This window comes from Paramisgurnus dabryanus, chromosome 9 (assembly GCF_030506205.2).
Source record: "Paramisgurnus dabryanus chromosome 9, PD_genome_1.1, whole genome shotgun sequence".
In the NCBI taxonomy this organism is placed as follows: domain Eukaryota; kingdom Metazoa; phylum Chordata; class Actinopteri; order Cypriniformes; family Cobitidae; genus Paramisgurnus; species Paramisgurnus dabryanus.
Genome location: NC_133345.1, coordinates 28,565,433 through 28,582,119, shown reverse-complemented (window position 1 = coordinate 28,582,119; position 16,687 = coordinate 28,565,433). Strand labels below are relative to the sequence as shown.

The following is a 16,687-nucleotide window of genomic DNA, read 5'->3' as shown; positions in this document are numbered from 1 at the left end:
CTGTAAATGCTTACTCTTTATCAAAGTAAACGGGAAAGCTATGCCACAGGATGTCATTTTTCTCAAGCTGTTTTAAAGGTCTGAGAATAACCACCAGATGACAACACATCATTTCTCTGTTTGCTCTGGGCACTGAGTCTGAGAGGTGAGTGCATCTAAGTGTATATGACGCAGTATTTGTAGGACTTGAAATATGTACAAAAAGTAAGCAAATATTGTCATTTATTGGCAATTTAAGTCTAAATTAAATCTTAAGTCAAAGTCTACATGTAAAAAAACTCTATTTTTAAGTTATTTTTAAGTATTTTATTTTAAGTTTGTTTCAACTTGAATTTACAAGTCATTTCTATATCTAGTTTTTTATGAATTATTGTATCTTAAAAAAACAAACAAAGTTGAAATAGCTTAAGTTAGTTCAACTTTATTTTTATAATATATAACAAGTCATCGTTAGTCAAGAAAGTTGAATTTAATTGTAATTACAACATGATTAAACTTAAAACATGCAACAAGGACTTTTTACAGTGTAAACTTAAAAATGATAAGTTGCCAAGACCTAAAATCTGCAATCATTGCACAAATAATTTTTCAGATTAAATATTTTTAAGAAAACTGCTCAGAATTGATAGTTTCTATACAGTAATGCCTAAAACCATTAGTGCAACAGATTTAACTGTTATTATGTGTGTGTGGCACATACAGGTATGATGGGCTGCAGTCAGCTGGATGAGTTGACAGAAAATGAGAGGAGTCAGATTATTAGGCGTCTGCAGACTGGGTCTGAAATGATGGTGTACCACCAGAAGGCTGAAAGACTCACTGTAAAAATCATAATTGAAACCAAGCAAGTGGCTGTGTTCTGCTCTTCTGACAAAATAAGCACAGCATGTAAGTTATTTCTTTTAAAGCAGGCTTGACTTGAGTCATGTAGTGTTGAAGACTGGACTAGATGAAAGTTTAAAATAGTATAACGGCTTTTCTGACAAAGGTGTTCATGTATTAATGCTTGCATATTGTAGTGAACATCGCAGAAATCAAAGAGATCCGTCAATGGGAGACATCAGAGGATTTCCCTCGATTTATAGAAAAGAGAAAATTTCGAAGAATGTTTAACCAATCAGTTCCACAGGACTGCAAAACCTGTTTTACCATCTTTTATGGCACAGAGTTTATCTTAAATTCACTGAGTTTTAACGGTAGGTATATATTTCCACACACATTGTAATTGCAAAATGGTGTTATACAACGACTGAAATCTCTTCCCTGTTAGCCAACACTGGTTAAATACTTGGGGGCATATGCAGTGATGAAAGTTGAGAATGTTTGTCTTTAACACACAACGTTACAAATGTAATTTTAAAAAAAGTATCATTATCAAACTTTAAAAATGTGCCTAGATCAAACAATTGCAAATACGTACTACTCATAGACTGAAAGAATTTGATGGGAACAAACACCCAGAACAAAACACCTCTTTGAATGTCGCACCCAATAAGGAGAAGCATTGAGTCATTAGTGGTCATCTAACAGACACTAATGTAAAGTGACTAACAGTACACTTATTACAGAAACAAGCCAAGGTTGAAGCTGTAGTGTGTCCTTTTAGTGCCACTATGCATCAAGTGAATTTGCAGTTAAAGGCGCTCTAAGCGAATTGAAGCGTTTTAGACCATAAAACATTTTTTGTTACATACCGGAAATATCTCCTCACTATCTGCTTGCTGCCTGTCCGCTGATCAAACTGTAAAAAACCGCAATCTCTGTAGACAGCCCAGGCTTCACAAACGGCAATATCAACATAGTGGCCGCATCACAAAACAAAACAAAGTATTCCAGCCAATAAACGACAAAAAGGATTTGGGGGTGGGGGTTGGGCGCGTTCATGAAAGCACGGAAGGGAGGGGGAGGGGAGGAGTTAGCTACGCTCCGTCTGTTTGAAAACAGTTCAAACGTCAACAATAACTAACGTCTCGCATATTCGCTTAGAGAGCCTTTAATCTGAGCAATCTGATATAACAGGATTGATGTCAATGACACAAGTTTGGAGTGGTACTATAAACTTGTGGTGTATCTAAGTTACACACTTTCAATAAAATTCACAGCACTTGGAACAACACTTTCTGTAAGATATTTCATTGTGCCCTTCATCCATAGCATTAGTGTCAAAACCGAAAAGTGAATGTTGTTGTTCCCCAGCTGATACAGTTGAGGATGCAGAAAACTGGCTGATAGGACTCGAGTTACTCAGACAGGAGACACTGGCAGCTAACACAACAGAAATTATAGAGAGGTATGCACACACAGTTGTATCTGTAACCCACAAAACACAAATGTTAAAGGGATACTTCAGCCAAATGCCGATTTTACCCCTTGATTTAATCATCAAGCAATCTGAGATACATGTTTCAGATGAACACATTTGGAGTTATTAGTAAATGTCCTTGTTCTTCAGGTATCAAGGAACAATTTCTGACTTTAAACCCCCACGAAGTTAATCTATCCTTCACAGAAGTAATCCACATGCCTCCAAGGGGTTAATAAACGTCTTCTGTGAATAATTGATGTGATTTTATATGAAAAATATACATATTTCAACCTTAATCATCTACTGAATAATAACTGGGTTTTGGTAACAACGCCATATCGGATTGTGAGTTTCACAGTAGTGAGTGTCATGGTTGCCATAGGTACATTGCGCAGTGACTCTCGAAAATCACATGAGTCCAAGATGCCCTTGTTATGAAAACCTAGTTCCTATAGTTTGTAATAGAGGTGCACCAATAAATGCTGATATACACTATTATACAACAGTTCTTTCTGGTTCTCGAATCTGATTGGCTAAGAGACGTGCGACATTCTACTGATAACGGCACAGTAACCGCTTCACCATTTTGTATCATTCCGCCACCTGCTGGTCATTTTAGTATTAATGAATGGAGGTTTTTTAAACAGGCTTATCTCTGACTGGAAAAACTGCACGCACACACACAGACGCGCTGTTTTTAAACATTCTCCGTGTGTCTCATTAGTTCACTAGCTCGTAAATCAGTCTGTGAATCCCAATCGGAAGTGATTATTCCATTAAAGATCAGCGCTCTTGGATGTTACGTTAAACTTAATGGGAGTAATGTCTTGTCACAATCGTGTGGACGATTAACACTTGGAAAGAGGAATGTAAACAATATTTTTTTCTGGAGCGATCTCTCTCCTCAGAACGCGAAAACACTGTGGAACTGCAGGTAAGCACCACAGCTTTTGGATGTAGCAGCATTTCACCGTAATTAATTGAGAAGCATAGCAAGCATCATCGGACGATATATCGGTGCACCCCTTGTTTGTAAAGTTTTAAATCTGGATATTTTTCTTATAAAATTGCATCAATTATGCAGAAGGCCTTAATTAACCTCTTGGAGCCATGTGGATTACTTCTTTGTAGGATGAATGCCCCTTTTTTGGGGGTTTAAAGTCAGAAGTTGTTCTTCGATCCCTGTTTTCTATCACTTTAAAGTGTGTTTGTTTTACTTACCATTTCCATCTCTATAGTTGGCTGTGGAAGCAGATGTACTCTTTTAACCAGACAAAGAAAAACAGGTTATTCTCTTTTTTATTTGCACTTTTCTCCTTGACGTAGTAACATAACATTAGTGTATCACCCTTTACTGGTATTTTATGTTGTCTGTCTTCCACAGTATCTCCAAAAAAGATCTCAAGTGTCTTTTGCGTAAGATGAACTTTACTGTATCAAGTGGACATCTAGAGGAAGTTCTCGAGGTACAAAAAAATAATATGTAATATGGACCTGCATTGACTGTGAACATGTTTTATGTTTTAAAGAGATCAAGATTGTGTTTGTTTAAATGGCTCCACACATTATAAACAATGTATTTTCAGATGGTGGGAGCAAATGAAAATGATCTCAACTTTGAACAGTTTCATAAAACCTACAATCACTTTATATTCGAAAACCAAAAGTCGGTGAGTGTGCAATTTTTTTGGTTAGAAAGACTCATATGCACTGGATGTTCTAGTCTATTATACATAAAGGTTACTGCATTGTTAATTTTTAAAATGCATTATGTTTGTTTAAACAGAAAGAAAAAATGGAAAGGGGTCATAGAGTGAAAATCAAAAATTTTCCATGTTTAAGTGCTATGATGGGGTGCTTTTATTAACCTAGAAAAAGTGAACAAAAACAGTAACTTTGTTTTGGTAAACCATTCTCTGCAAGCATGTAAAAATGTAGTCATTCAGATTTCGCCTGTTTTGTGACGTAGGTACCAAGGGACAAACCCTGGGGACATCAAAGACTTATTTTACATCTTTAAAAAAATCTCATAATATGATGAAGAGATAATGATTTGTGTCAGCCTTAGACTCCATTATTGTGTTCATTATTTGTTTGGTAGATACTGGAAGAGTTTGAAAAAGGGCCAGCAGCTTTCAAATTGAGGTAATTTTATTTTTGTTTATCAGTGGGTTACACTGTAAAAAATGCTGGGTTATTTTTAACCCAGTGTTGGGTCAAAAAGGAACGAATGCAACAATGTTTTTTTAATTGTTGGTACAAATATAAACGTTTTCTGGGTTAATTTGCCTTTTTTTTTACCTAATCCTGGGTGAAAAACAACCCAGCATTTTTTTACTTGATCTTTGGGAGAAATTTTCATTATAATTTTTACAGAGTTTAGAGAAATGTTTTGATATGGGGCAGCAGAAACTATTTTGGGGTCAACAACTAAAAGCTATAGAGATTGTGTTTGATTACAGTCACATGTGATTACAGTCACATGCCGGATTATTTGTAGCAATAGCCAACATTGTATGGGTCAAAATTAACCAGTTTTGTTTTATGCAAAAAATCATTAGCAAATTAAGTAAAGATCATGTTCAATGAAGATATTTTGTAAATTTCCTACTGTACATAGATCAAAAATGTATTTATCATTAGTAATATGTGTTGCTAAGGACTTTATTTTGACAACTTTAAAGGTGGTTTTCTCAGATTCCAGATTTTCAAATAGTATCCTAACAAACCATACATCAATGGAAAGCTTATTTAAATTAAGATTTCAAATATTAATTTCAAATTGACCCTTATGACTGGTTTTGTGGTTCAGGGTCACAAATGTCCTTGGGTCAGAGAGAGAGAGAAAGTGCATCGATATTTTCAGTATGTTCCCAGGGTTCAAAGTCAAGACCCTTTGCTCTGCTAACACAATGCACTCTACCACTGAGCTATACACGAGCACAAAATCAAAAAATATAATCAAATCATACAAATATATGACTTGGTACCTTGTGTACTGCAACAAAACTTTCTCCTGTGATTTGTATGTTTTATTCTGCAGGAACACAGATGCACCTAATTCTTCTACAGTTGGCCTCTATGATTTTCAAAAATTCATATTATATCCACAGAGAGTAAGACAGATTTTGTTTAATCTTATTTATCAAATCTTTTAAAACATTTGTTTTATTCTTATTCTGTCCAACTGTACTCCATTTTTGGTTAAAGGAGGCTTGGGCCAAAGATCTTGATCAGGTAAAAGATTTGATGAGCATCTTCATGGAAAACTCAAGAAAAACCAATAATCCAAAACTTACTGTTGGAGAGGTACAAGAAAGTATCTTTATTTTGATGTCATCGAAACATTTCAACATTTAGCAGAAATAAATGGCTTTTCCCCTATTCTAGTTCCTCAGTTTCCTCTTCTCTAAAGAAAACTCTATTTGGGATGAGAAGTTTTCCGAGATAAATCCATTGGAAATGAACAACCCTCTGTCTCACTACTGGATCAACTCTTCTCACAACACGTTAGTACTTATACTGGACAAAAAAGTAGCTCTTTCTTGATCATAAACGTCCTATTGTTGTACCACGTCTTTTTGGCTTTTTAACAGATATTTAACTGGAGATCAAATAAGCAGTGAATCATCAACTGAAGCATATGTACGTTGCTTAAGGCTGGGTTGCCGATGCATTGAGTGTGAGTAAACCATATACACATATTTCTGCTAAATCTTTTGTCACTTTCAGTTTGCATAGAAAATGTTGACGTCTGCATTGTTTGGTATTAGGGAAAAGATGCTGCTTTGATTAAAGTCTTACTTAAAGGGACACTCCACTTTTTTGAAAATATGCTAATTTTTCAACTTCCCTAGAGTTGCACATTTGATTTTTACCATTTTGGAATCCATTCAGCTGATCTCCATGTCTGGTGCTACCACTTTTGACATAGGTTAGCATAATCCATTGAATCTGGTTAGACCATTAGCATCACGCTAAAAATAGCCAAAGAGTTTCAATATTTTTCCCAATTAAAATAAGGCCGACGGAAAATTAAAAGTTGTGATATTACACAGCGCCTGAAAATAGTCCCCTTAACTTTCAATAGCAGGCACTGTGTCATATCATTGCGCCTCCTGCAGCCATGTTACGGCAGAAAAGTACTTGATTATTACACCATAATGAGAGTATAGTTCCTAGCCATATCGGCCTAGAAAATCACAACTTTTAATTTTCCGTCAGTCTTAGTACACAACGTAACTACAGAAGAGTCAAGTTATAAATAGGAAAAATATCGAAACTCATTGGTTAACTTTGAGCGTGATCTAATGGTCTAATCAGATTCAATAGATTATGCTAAGCTATGCTAAAAGTGGTACCACCAGACCCAGAGATCAGCTGAATGGATTCCAAAACTGTAAAAATGAAATATTTAACTCTAGGAAAGCTAAAAAATTTGCATATTTTCAAAAACAGTGGAGTGTCCCTTTAAAAATTATTTAGATGTATGTATAAATTTAGGGTTTTTTTGTGTGTAATCCAGTGGACTGCTGGGATGGTCCAGAGGAACCTGTCATATACCATGGTCGGACCATGACCTCCAAAATAAAGTTGAAAGATGTGGTGAAGGCCATCAATGATCATGCTTTTGCAACTTCCGAGTTAGTCCTCAGCAACACACATGTACACAGGGCCTCATTCATGAAAACTTCGTAAATATATTAGGAAATTCCGAGTAATATTTTGCTCATTTATCCGTGTCTTTGTCACTCAATTGTTTTTCCTATTTTCTTACCATTGTCGCGTGGGTTTGGGGTTAGAACGACTTTCTGTTACATAAAATTACATCCTAACTCAAACCCAACTCTAACCCTAACGTCAAGCAACAATTGTTTAAAAATCCAGAAAAAATCGTATAAACCAATAGTGAAAGTGACATCCTAACCAAAACCCCAAATCTAACCCCAAATCTAACCCCAAACCCACGCGACATTGTTTTAAAAAGGGATAAAACAATTGAGTAACTGATACGTGAAACTGATTCGGAAAAGAAAGTCAATGGTAGGGACACGGAAAAATGGAGAGATCCGTGACAATGACACGGATAAATGAGCAAATCTCCGTGACTATACCATGAATCAGAATGACTTTACGAACGATTAACACACAAAATCCTCCTGCTCATGTTTCATAAATTAGGTAAATCCAACATTCATCAATGTTACTGTACTGTAAATGTGGCTTGTTGTTTTTAGTTTATTTAGGCTATCTTACAATTGCACCTGCGCATGTTAAATTATGTCCTACTTAAATCTGGTCCTTTTTGGCAGTTACCCTGTGGTGCTGTCAATAGAAGAGCACTGTAATCCCAAACAACAAAAAGTGATGGCTCAAATGTTTCGAGATGTGTTTCAAGACAAGCTCCTGACTGAGCCTTTGGAACCAAATGCAAACCAGCTACCCTCACCAAACCAGCTAAAGGGCAAGATCATCATAAAGGTAAAGTAGAAGCTTTGGTATGAAAAGCTGCAAGATATTGAATTTACTTTGACCAAGAATCATCAATGTGGCAAAATAAGTAGTGACAGATTGAGCAAACGCAATAGGATTTTTGCCGTTTCATCATCACAGTGTGTAATTCTCCTCTCTTTACGACAGCACCGCAAAATACAAGAGAGCGATTGCACCATTAAGGTATTCACAATGTCACAACAAACCTTACAGCAATTACAGAAAACCTAAGCTCATCTAATATGTATCCTCATTGTAGCATGTTTTACATCAAACAATGAATATAAGATACAATTTCTGTTTGTTCTTAACAGCAAAGTCCGGTGAAAAAAGTAATTACCAGCTTCAAAAAAATGAGAAACGATTACAGGGACAAGGTACGTGACACGTGAGGAGCTCAGATCCAAAAGCAGCTAAATGCCACCTGTCAAAAAATGAGACATTGATATTTATCGAAAGCTCTCGGCATGTATTAAAATACTTTTCTTTAAAAAGCACTTAATCCCAGCCTCAGGGCATTCAGAAGTAATGGTTTGTTGGCAGAATCCATTAAGGGTCTGGTTAAAAAATGCTGATTTACCAGAAAATGTTAGACGCAGTTAAAGGGTTTTGCATCTGAGCTCTTTATATGCTTTACAAATATTTCTCTTGATTAGAAATATAGATGGTTTCATCGGACACACACTTGTTGTCGCAGTTATGCCTGATCCGAATTGAACTTCCAGTCTTTACTTATCGGTCTGGCTAGTGGCTAAACTACCGTGGCCGAGAAGAGCAAAACTAAACACCAAATCCAAATGCTAAATACTAACATCAAAATACCAAGTTAAAAAACACAATGACAAATCCAGTGACAAAATAACCAAACAGAAAACACAACAACAAATCTACAAACCGGAAAAGTTAGGCACATTGCGTGAATGGAATTGTTACTGCCACCGTACTAAACCGATCTCTGAAACAAGGAGAGATGATGGGCATGGATCATAACTGTTTGGAGAGGTTTGGCAGCCAGACAAAAATTTAAGGACCTGTAGCAAACATTATATACATGAATTTTACACAGTAACGTTAGATCAGTGTAGTAGTTGATATGCATTAGATATGAAGATATATGAGCAAAGGTAATTTACTTGTCATTTATTCCCTTGTTTTCAGAAATAAACTACTATTGTTATTCTATGTTAAAGTCTACTGGAAGTTGCGTTTAGTCCACAAAAGCCGTTTGTTTATGTTGTTGCTGCTGAAACCGTCTATAGGGTGAATTCAGGTAGATGGGGTACTTTTTGACATTGAGATGATGGTACAAATTGTCCTATTCTGCCTGAGTTTGCCCCTTTCTGTGATAATAATTTGATATTCCCAAGTATGTATGTGAATATTCTGTGTTTTTCTAAATGTGCTTTTAATTTTTCATATTCCAAAGTTTATAGCAAATGCTAAAGAAAGAGTTGTAATGGAGAAGGAAGGAGAGCTTTGCATTTGGGATCCAATTGATGAGGTGCTTTACTGCGATTCTCATTCTTTACCATCAGACAGAAAGAGTGAAATAGCCATTTTGTTCACATATTCAATTACTGTTTTTTTTTTTAATGTAGAGGTTTTATAGGCATGACTGTGTGCTCTCAGATAATAAGCTGTACTATTCTGAAGAGAAGCAGCACGAGGACAATCCAGAGGTCAGTTATCAGTGGTCATTCCCTTTATAAGTTTATTCCAGCTTAGGTTAAAGGGACACTCCACTTTTTTGAAAATTATTAATTTTCCAGCTCCCTTAGAGTAAAACATTTGATTTTTACTGTTTTGGAATCCATTCAGCCGATCTCTGGGTCAATCCATTGAATCTGAACAGACCATTAGCGTCGCGCTCAAAAATAACTAAAGAGTTTCGATATTTTTCCTATTTAAAACTTGACTCTCCTGTAGTTACATTGTGTACTAAGACTGACGGAAATTTTAAAAATGTGATTATCTAAGCAGATATGGCTAGGATCCTCTCATTCTGACATAATAATCAAGAACTTTGCTGCCGTAACATGGCTGCAGGAGGCGCAATGATATTACGCAATGCCCGCAATTTTCGGCTGCTGCGTAATATCATTGCGCCTCCTGCAGCCATGTTACAGCAGCAAAATTCTTGATTATAAATATCTTCCCTGTCTTATCTTCAATTCAGGATGGCTCAGACTTGCATATTTCAGAGCCCTGGTTTCATGGACGATTGGCCGGTGGCAGACACACTGCTGAGTTATTACTGCATGATTTCTGTGAAAGAAGAAACAGAATTGATGGAACCTTCCTAGTGCGAGAGAGTGACACGTTTGTCAGAAACTACAGTATCTCCATCTGGTACTCTTCCCAACCTCAAATCAACCAAATCCTTTCCACTGCTCTTCAACTATGAACAATATTTTGCATAATACCTTATTACAGCAAAAGCCATATTAATACAATTTATAAACTGTATTATACAAATAATAGCCTTGTTTAAAGTAATTTCGTTAGGTATGTAGACGAGAAATTAATATTTATATAATCCTTTCTGTAGGTCAAAGAGTAGAATCCGGCATTATAGAATCTTCTATTTTTTGGAAGATGGTCACAGTTCCTTCTTTTTGACAATCAAGGAGATTTTTCCTAGCCTGTGTGCCTTGATTCGGTATTACAGACGGAACCCTATTGAATATGATGAATTAAATCTGTGCCTTGTGAGTTTCTTGCCTCGGCCCGATTCTCTCCCACCTCCCAAAGCAGGGTAAGCAGCATGCATACAATGATTTAAAACTCTCACGCACATAAAACCTTTTGATCAAAGTGTGATTCTGCCATCTTCAGGTGGTTTTACAGTAGCCTAAGTCGAGGTAAGGCAGAGGACTATCTGAAAACAATCCCTCGAGATGGAGTCTTTCTTGTTAGAAAAAGAAAAGAACCAGACACCTTTGCCCTATCCGTCAGGTTCGTTAAATTCCTTAAAGGGACACTCCACTTTTTAAAAAAAAATATGCCCATTTTCCAGCTCCCCTAGAGTTAAACATTTAATTCTTACCATTTTGGAATCCATTTAGCTGATCTACGGGTCTGCCGCTACCACTTTTAGCATAGCTTAGCATAATCCATTGAAACTGATTAGACCATTAGCCTTGCGCTAAAAAATAAACAAAGAGTTTTTATATTAAGTTTTAAATTGGAAAAATATCGAAACTCTGGTTATTTATGAGCGTGATGCTAATGGTCTAATCAGATTCACTGGATTGTGCTAAGTTATGCTAAAAGTGGTAGCGTCAGACCCGGAGATCAGCTGAATGGATTACAAAACTGTAAAAATCAAATGGTTAACTCTAGAGGAGCTGGAAAATGAGCATATTTTCAAAATAAGTGGAGTGTCCCTTTGTCTTCAAAAGTGCTTATTATTCTTTACTCAATTTGGAATATATTTATTTTGTATATATGCATGTCATTTTTGTTCTGTTTTACTTTCATTTGATTCTTTCTCTTTTATAACTCAGAATCAAGGACGATGTCAAGCATTTTCAGATTCACAGAAAGAACAAGTATGAGTTGGGATCCTTTAGGTTTGACAGCCTTGAGGAGATGATCAGTAATTTACAAGAGATTCCATTAAACTTCAAACTACGCTACCCTGTAACACCAGAACTAGTGGAACGCTTTCAGAATAGGCACGAAGTAATGAAAATATAATTACAACTGAGATTGTAGATTGAAGCATGTAGGTTTTAAATGTATTAATGGAACATCATTCAATCATCCACAGGAGGATCTCTCAACATGGGATAGTGAGACATACAAGGAGGTAATGTAAAGCAGACCAAATTAAATACAATACTATTATATTACACTATACCCCATCACTGGGTTATTTGTAACCAGTGGTATGTTCCACTGGGTGTAAGACATGTGCTATAAATTTTTTTGTGTATGTACAAAGTAAGAACGTGTAGTTTACGACATAAGATGTAATTATTTATATGATTATGTTGTTCTAAGTTTGATATAAATACCTATGCCTAATACGATTCTTACAGATTGCTGACGGTAATCCATTAGAAGAGCGATGTCAAGGAGTTGTGGATATCTTTAAGTGTAATATTGGTAAGGTTTTCTGCGAATGTGTGTTTGTTCACATACATAGTTTTTGTTTGCATAAACTGACATTTTAATGGCTACACAATATGCAGAATGCATAACCAGACATGGCACACCCAAAGTGGTGACCCTTATAAATAAAGAAACTTTAAAACGAATCAAGTTCACAACTAAGAGCCTAGAGGAGGTGGATGAATGGTACCAGGTGATACTAAACATCATCCAAAGACATCAGAATCGGGAGAAAATGGTTTGTTCATCCTTCTTTCATACATAATGCAATAGAATCTACCTATAGTTATGTGTATGGTCGATATTTGTAAAGTAAATATCTTCCTTACCATGTCTTTTTAGAGAATAGAAGAAATGGAGTCCAATGCCAATATAGCTCTTGAGATGTCTGACATGGTGGTATACTGCCAATCTGTCAAAAAGAAGTCCTTTGGTATGTCATTTTCTTAGAATTATATTTTTTACTGTGAATGTTAAAGGGACACTCCACTTTTTTTAAAATATGCTCATTTTCCAGCTCTCCTATAGTTAAATATTTGATTCTTAATGTTTTGGAATCCATTCAGCTGATCTCCGGGTCTGGCAGTACCATTTTTAGCATAGTTTAGCATAATCCATTGAATCTGATTAGACCATTAGCATCACGCTTAAAAATAACCAAAGAGTTTCGATATTTTTCCTATTTAAAACTTGACTCTTCTGTAGTTACATCGTGTACTAAGACCGACGAAAAATTAAGAGTTGTGATTTTCTAGGCCGATATGGCTAGGAACTATACTCTCATTCTGGCGTAATAATCAAGGACTTTGCTGCTGTAACATCTCTGCAGGAGGCGCAATGATATTATGCAGCAAACGAAAAAAGTCCCCTTATTAACTTTCAATTGCAAGGAAATATTTTCTGGCACTGCAAGGAACTGGAAAATGAGCATATTTTCAAAAAAAGTGGAGTGTCCCTTTAATATATATATATATAATATATATATATATACAATCAACATTAAGTAACAGGCCACATTCAAAATTTCCCAGAAACCTGTCCTCAATATACATCTAAGTATGTTATATTTTCTTTTTGAAGACTTTTCAGAAAAGTACAGCTACAAAGAAGTCCGCTCTTTTCCGAACACTATGATTCCTGAAGACAGGAATGAAACTGCTGATGACAAGTTGTGCATTCTTAAATATCACTGCACAGCCTTAACCCGTGTATTTCCTTCAGCTGACCGGATTGATTCCTCTAACTTTGACCCTTGTCCTTCATGGAAATTAGGTTGCCAAATGGTGGCTCTAAACTTCCAAAGTGGTACGTGAAAGAAATAAAGCAGTGCCTTATAGATTGCCGCAGGGATGACGTATTTTTGTATGCAAAACCCAGATCGAGCCAAAGGTATTTTCACGTTTTATTTTACGACATAACACACACCCCCACTCGTGACATTTAAATTGTCTTTAAAAGGGCGGTTGCTAACAAGTTGTTACATGGGACTACAGACTTTGTCGGGGACTTTAAACATCATCATCACGCAGGTAGATCTATAAAACGACACAACATGGGCACAATTCCCCACAAAGACTCATCCACAGAGTATTTCCTTATCAGGGGAAATATGATGTCGAGAGACAGTTGTGTAGTTCGCTTGTAGCCTAACTTTAGCATTGATTAGCAAACGTATTAAGACTTTAAAATATAAATTGTCTTCATCTGTAAAGATTATCTTTGGGACAAAACGTGCAACCATCATAAACTTTTGTTAACGGCAGAGCTTATTTTTTGCAATAATATAAAACCCTATAGGAAAATGAATGGGCTTTTGGTGAGAGTACCAGTATCCTGCTAACTTCCAGGTTGGCCTACAAAAATGTGATGCATGAAGCCCCTGAGCCTCCGGGTTACTGCATGTTATTAGTTTTGAGCAGTTGCTATCTGGGAATAACAAACCTGCAAATGTCACAACTGGCCAATCAGAATCAAGCATTCCAACGAGTCGCACAATAAATATATTTATAAACACACTTTACTTAGTGATTGGTGTCAGTGAAGAGATTTTCAACCACTTTGATACAATGAACTTCATCTGCACTTTTTGTAAAGGAATCTGATTTTGGATAAACCTTAAGAGTTGGTCTCAAAGGTAATGAACCTTAAAAATTTCTCACTGACCTTTCAAATCTTAGATACATACACTTTCCTGAACCACGCTCTCTTCACTTTAAATGGAGGCGCGGGCTATGTGCTTAAACCAGAGTGGATGCGAGACCCAACCAAGAAGAAGACTACTAAACAAAACATCACAATCAAAGTAAATTCCTTTTTAGTCCTTCTTGATGCAGTTTTCCCTCTTCCTTTACATTTATGAGGTCCTATTTTGGAAGAAAATGTTAACATTGCTTATTTTGTTATCACCAGGTGATAGCAGCAAGACATCTACCCACTGGCATGCCTTTTGTAAATGTTGAACTATGGCCATACGTAAACAGCAGAAGTCATCAAATCGATGACTACAGTTTTAAAACTTCTCTTGGTAAGGTAGAGCGTTATTTGAAATATCTTGAAGTATTAAATATTGGAGAAAGTGTGTTTTAAGTGATTTCTTTCCAGAAACGAATGTAAATCCAGTGTGGTTGGGTCCAAAAAATCCACCAAGATGTTTTAAGGTGGATGAGCCAGACCTTGCTTTCCTGCGCTTTGAGATTTTAAAGGAAAGCACCTTTTCTGAAGGCGTGCCCCTTGCCCAAGCTACTTTTCCTGTCAGAGGCATTCGCTCGGGTAAGGTTTCTTTAAAGGAAACAGTGCCACCATTTAAGTACTATTCGTCTTATCTCACAACATGACATCTTCCTTTAATTTAATGAGTCTGAAAAGGTCTGTTCAATTTCTCTTTATTAGGGTATCGGTCTGTACCTCTGAAGAGTAGTTTTAGTGAAAACCTGGAGCTTGCTTCACTTCTGGTGCATGTTGATGTAAAGCAGGTAGAGGTAAGAAACACAAACCGAGTACTCTCGCTACTTTTGAACAGACGTGTACAGTAATATGGGCCCATTTTTTGTTTTTCAAGGATTAAAGCAAGCACACGTCCTAACCATAAGGAATCAGAAGACTACAGAAATATTATCCACAAAGCAAAAATGGTTCAGGATTGGTTTGAGGAACACAACAACGAGTTCAATTTGTTGACTAGGATCGCAATCAAATCGAGCATCTGTGGGATGTGCTGGACAAACAAGCCCGAACCATGGAGGCCCCAACTTACAAAACTTAAAGGATCTGCTGCTAACATCTTGGTGCAGGATTCCCCAGCACACCGTCAGAGGTCTAGTGGAGTCCGTACCTCGACGGGTCAGGGCTTTTTATGGTGGCAAAAGGGGGACTTACACAATATTATGCAGATTGGGTTGTTTCCCAGACAGGACTTAGTGCCAGACTAAAATGCATGTTTGAGCTGCAGCTTGCATTGACATACCTTAAAATATATCAGTGACATTGCTTTGTCTCAAGATGCACACCAGTATTGTTATTTTGTAAGGTATGTTTGTAAAATTATATTGGTGCCAAATGTATACACATCTGAACCTTTTAAGAGTTTAACTCCTGAAGTCAACTTTTAAATTTACAAGTAAAGCAGTAATTTTATTTTTTAATAAGACTGAATAAGATTTTAATAGGTACTGTATATATATTTGCCAGTATATTTTTTTATTGTATTTGTGTGTTATAAATGAAAAAAGTAATATTAGTGTTCATCAGGTTTTTTTTGTGTGGGACCGCAATTGTTATTTTTAGGGGTGTGGCGAGATCTCATGATTTAATGTCTGCATGTTCTTGCTCAAGAATTACAATGCTGTATAATTTCTATTGTAAAGAATTGAAAAAATATTAAAGCTTTAAATTGATTTAAACATTGTTTGGCCAAAAGCAAGTGTTTTTTTCAATCTAAGAGGCTGCTGTACACCTGGTATTAAGATGCGTTTTGGTCGATCGGATCACAAGTGGACGACACTAAATAAACACAGGTGTAACACAAGTTTGCGAGTATGTGAAATTTGCGCAAACTTATTTCATCAATTGCTCTGAAATATCAGTGCAATTTCAGAGAAAAATTATCTTGAAGAAAAGAAAAAGCAATCACGACTCCAATGGTTCCCTCTGCAGGCATTTGTTATAATACAAAATGCTGTTATATTTAATATTTACATATTTAAAACAATAATTTCTTAGTCTTAACCAGCACAAATTTCGACAAACTATATATTGTTGGAAAGCTCTCATATTTCATCACCATTTTGCAAAAATAATCTTCTAGTATGAGGAATTTCCTAAAATGTCACTGGCCAACAGGTGAGCCCAACGTCAAATAACCTTGAAAAACTAAATATTGTTGGAAAGCTCTAAAAATGTGTTTTTCATATTTCAAGGCCATCTGATAATAGAAATTTAATTGATTCATTTTGTTAAATGTCACTCACCCCATAATTATGATATATTTATAATTGTAATATCCTATTATAAATCTTCAAAGATCTTGACAACTATCATTTGAAAGCTCGAAAAATTTAGTTTTCATATTTCAAGACCATTTGATGATAGTAATTGAGTATTTTTGTCAAATGTCACTCACCCCATTGGAGTATATGAATTAATATATTAATAAATTAATTAATAATAGGATATATATTAGAATTATGAATATATATATATATATGTATATATATATATATATATATATATATTCATAATTCTATTATATATCCTATTATTAAAGGCTCTCTAAGC

The 16,687-nt window shown here is 35.8% G+C and overlaps 1 protein-coding gene across 1 annotated transcript; it reads left to right on the top strand.

Moving 5' to 3' along the window:
- The first annotated feature begins 707 nt into the window (after positions 1 to 707).
- Positions 708 to 15,210, top strand: LOC135774019 (1-phosphatidylinositol 4,5-bisphosphate phosphodiesterase gamma-2). Its single transcript, XM_073815687.1, has 31 exons — positions 708 to 888; positions 1,020 to 1,196; positions 2,197 to 2,290; positions 3,544 to 3,591; positions 3,690 to 3,771; positions 3,892 to 3,975; positions 4,407 to 4,450; positions 5,349 to 5,421; positions 5,516 to 5,614; positions 5,696 to 5,814; positions 5,902 to 5,987; positions 6,831 to 6,948; positions 7,618 to 7,786; positions 7,946 to 7,981; positions 8,113 to 8,179; positions 9,232 to 9,299; positions 9,397 to 9,481; positions 9,973 to 10,147; positions 10,347 to 10,553; positions 10,634 to 10,753; positions 11,305 to 11,471; positions 11,569 to 11,609; positions 11,842 to 11,908; positions 11,995 to 12,152; positions 12,257 to 12,347; positions 13,004 to 13,219; positions 14,092 to 14,216; positions 14,324 to 14,450; positions 14,516 to 14,683; positions 14,804 to 14,892; positions 14,973 to 15,210. Exons 1-31 carry the CDS (start codon positions 708 to 710, stop codon positions 14,976 to 14,978), a joined length of 3,387 nt encoding a protein of 1,128 aa, XP_073671788.1. The 3' UTR covers positions 14,979 to 15,210.
- Positions 15,211 to 16,687: the final 1,477 nt, after the last annotated feature.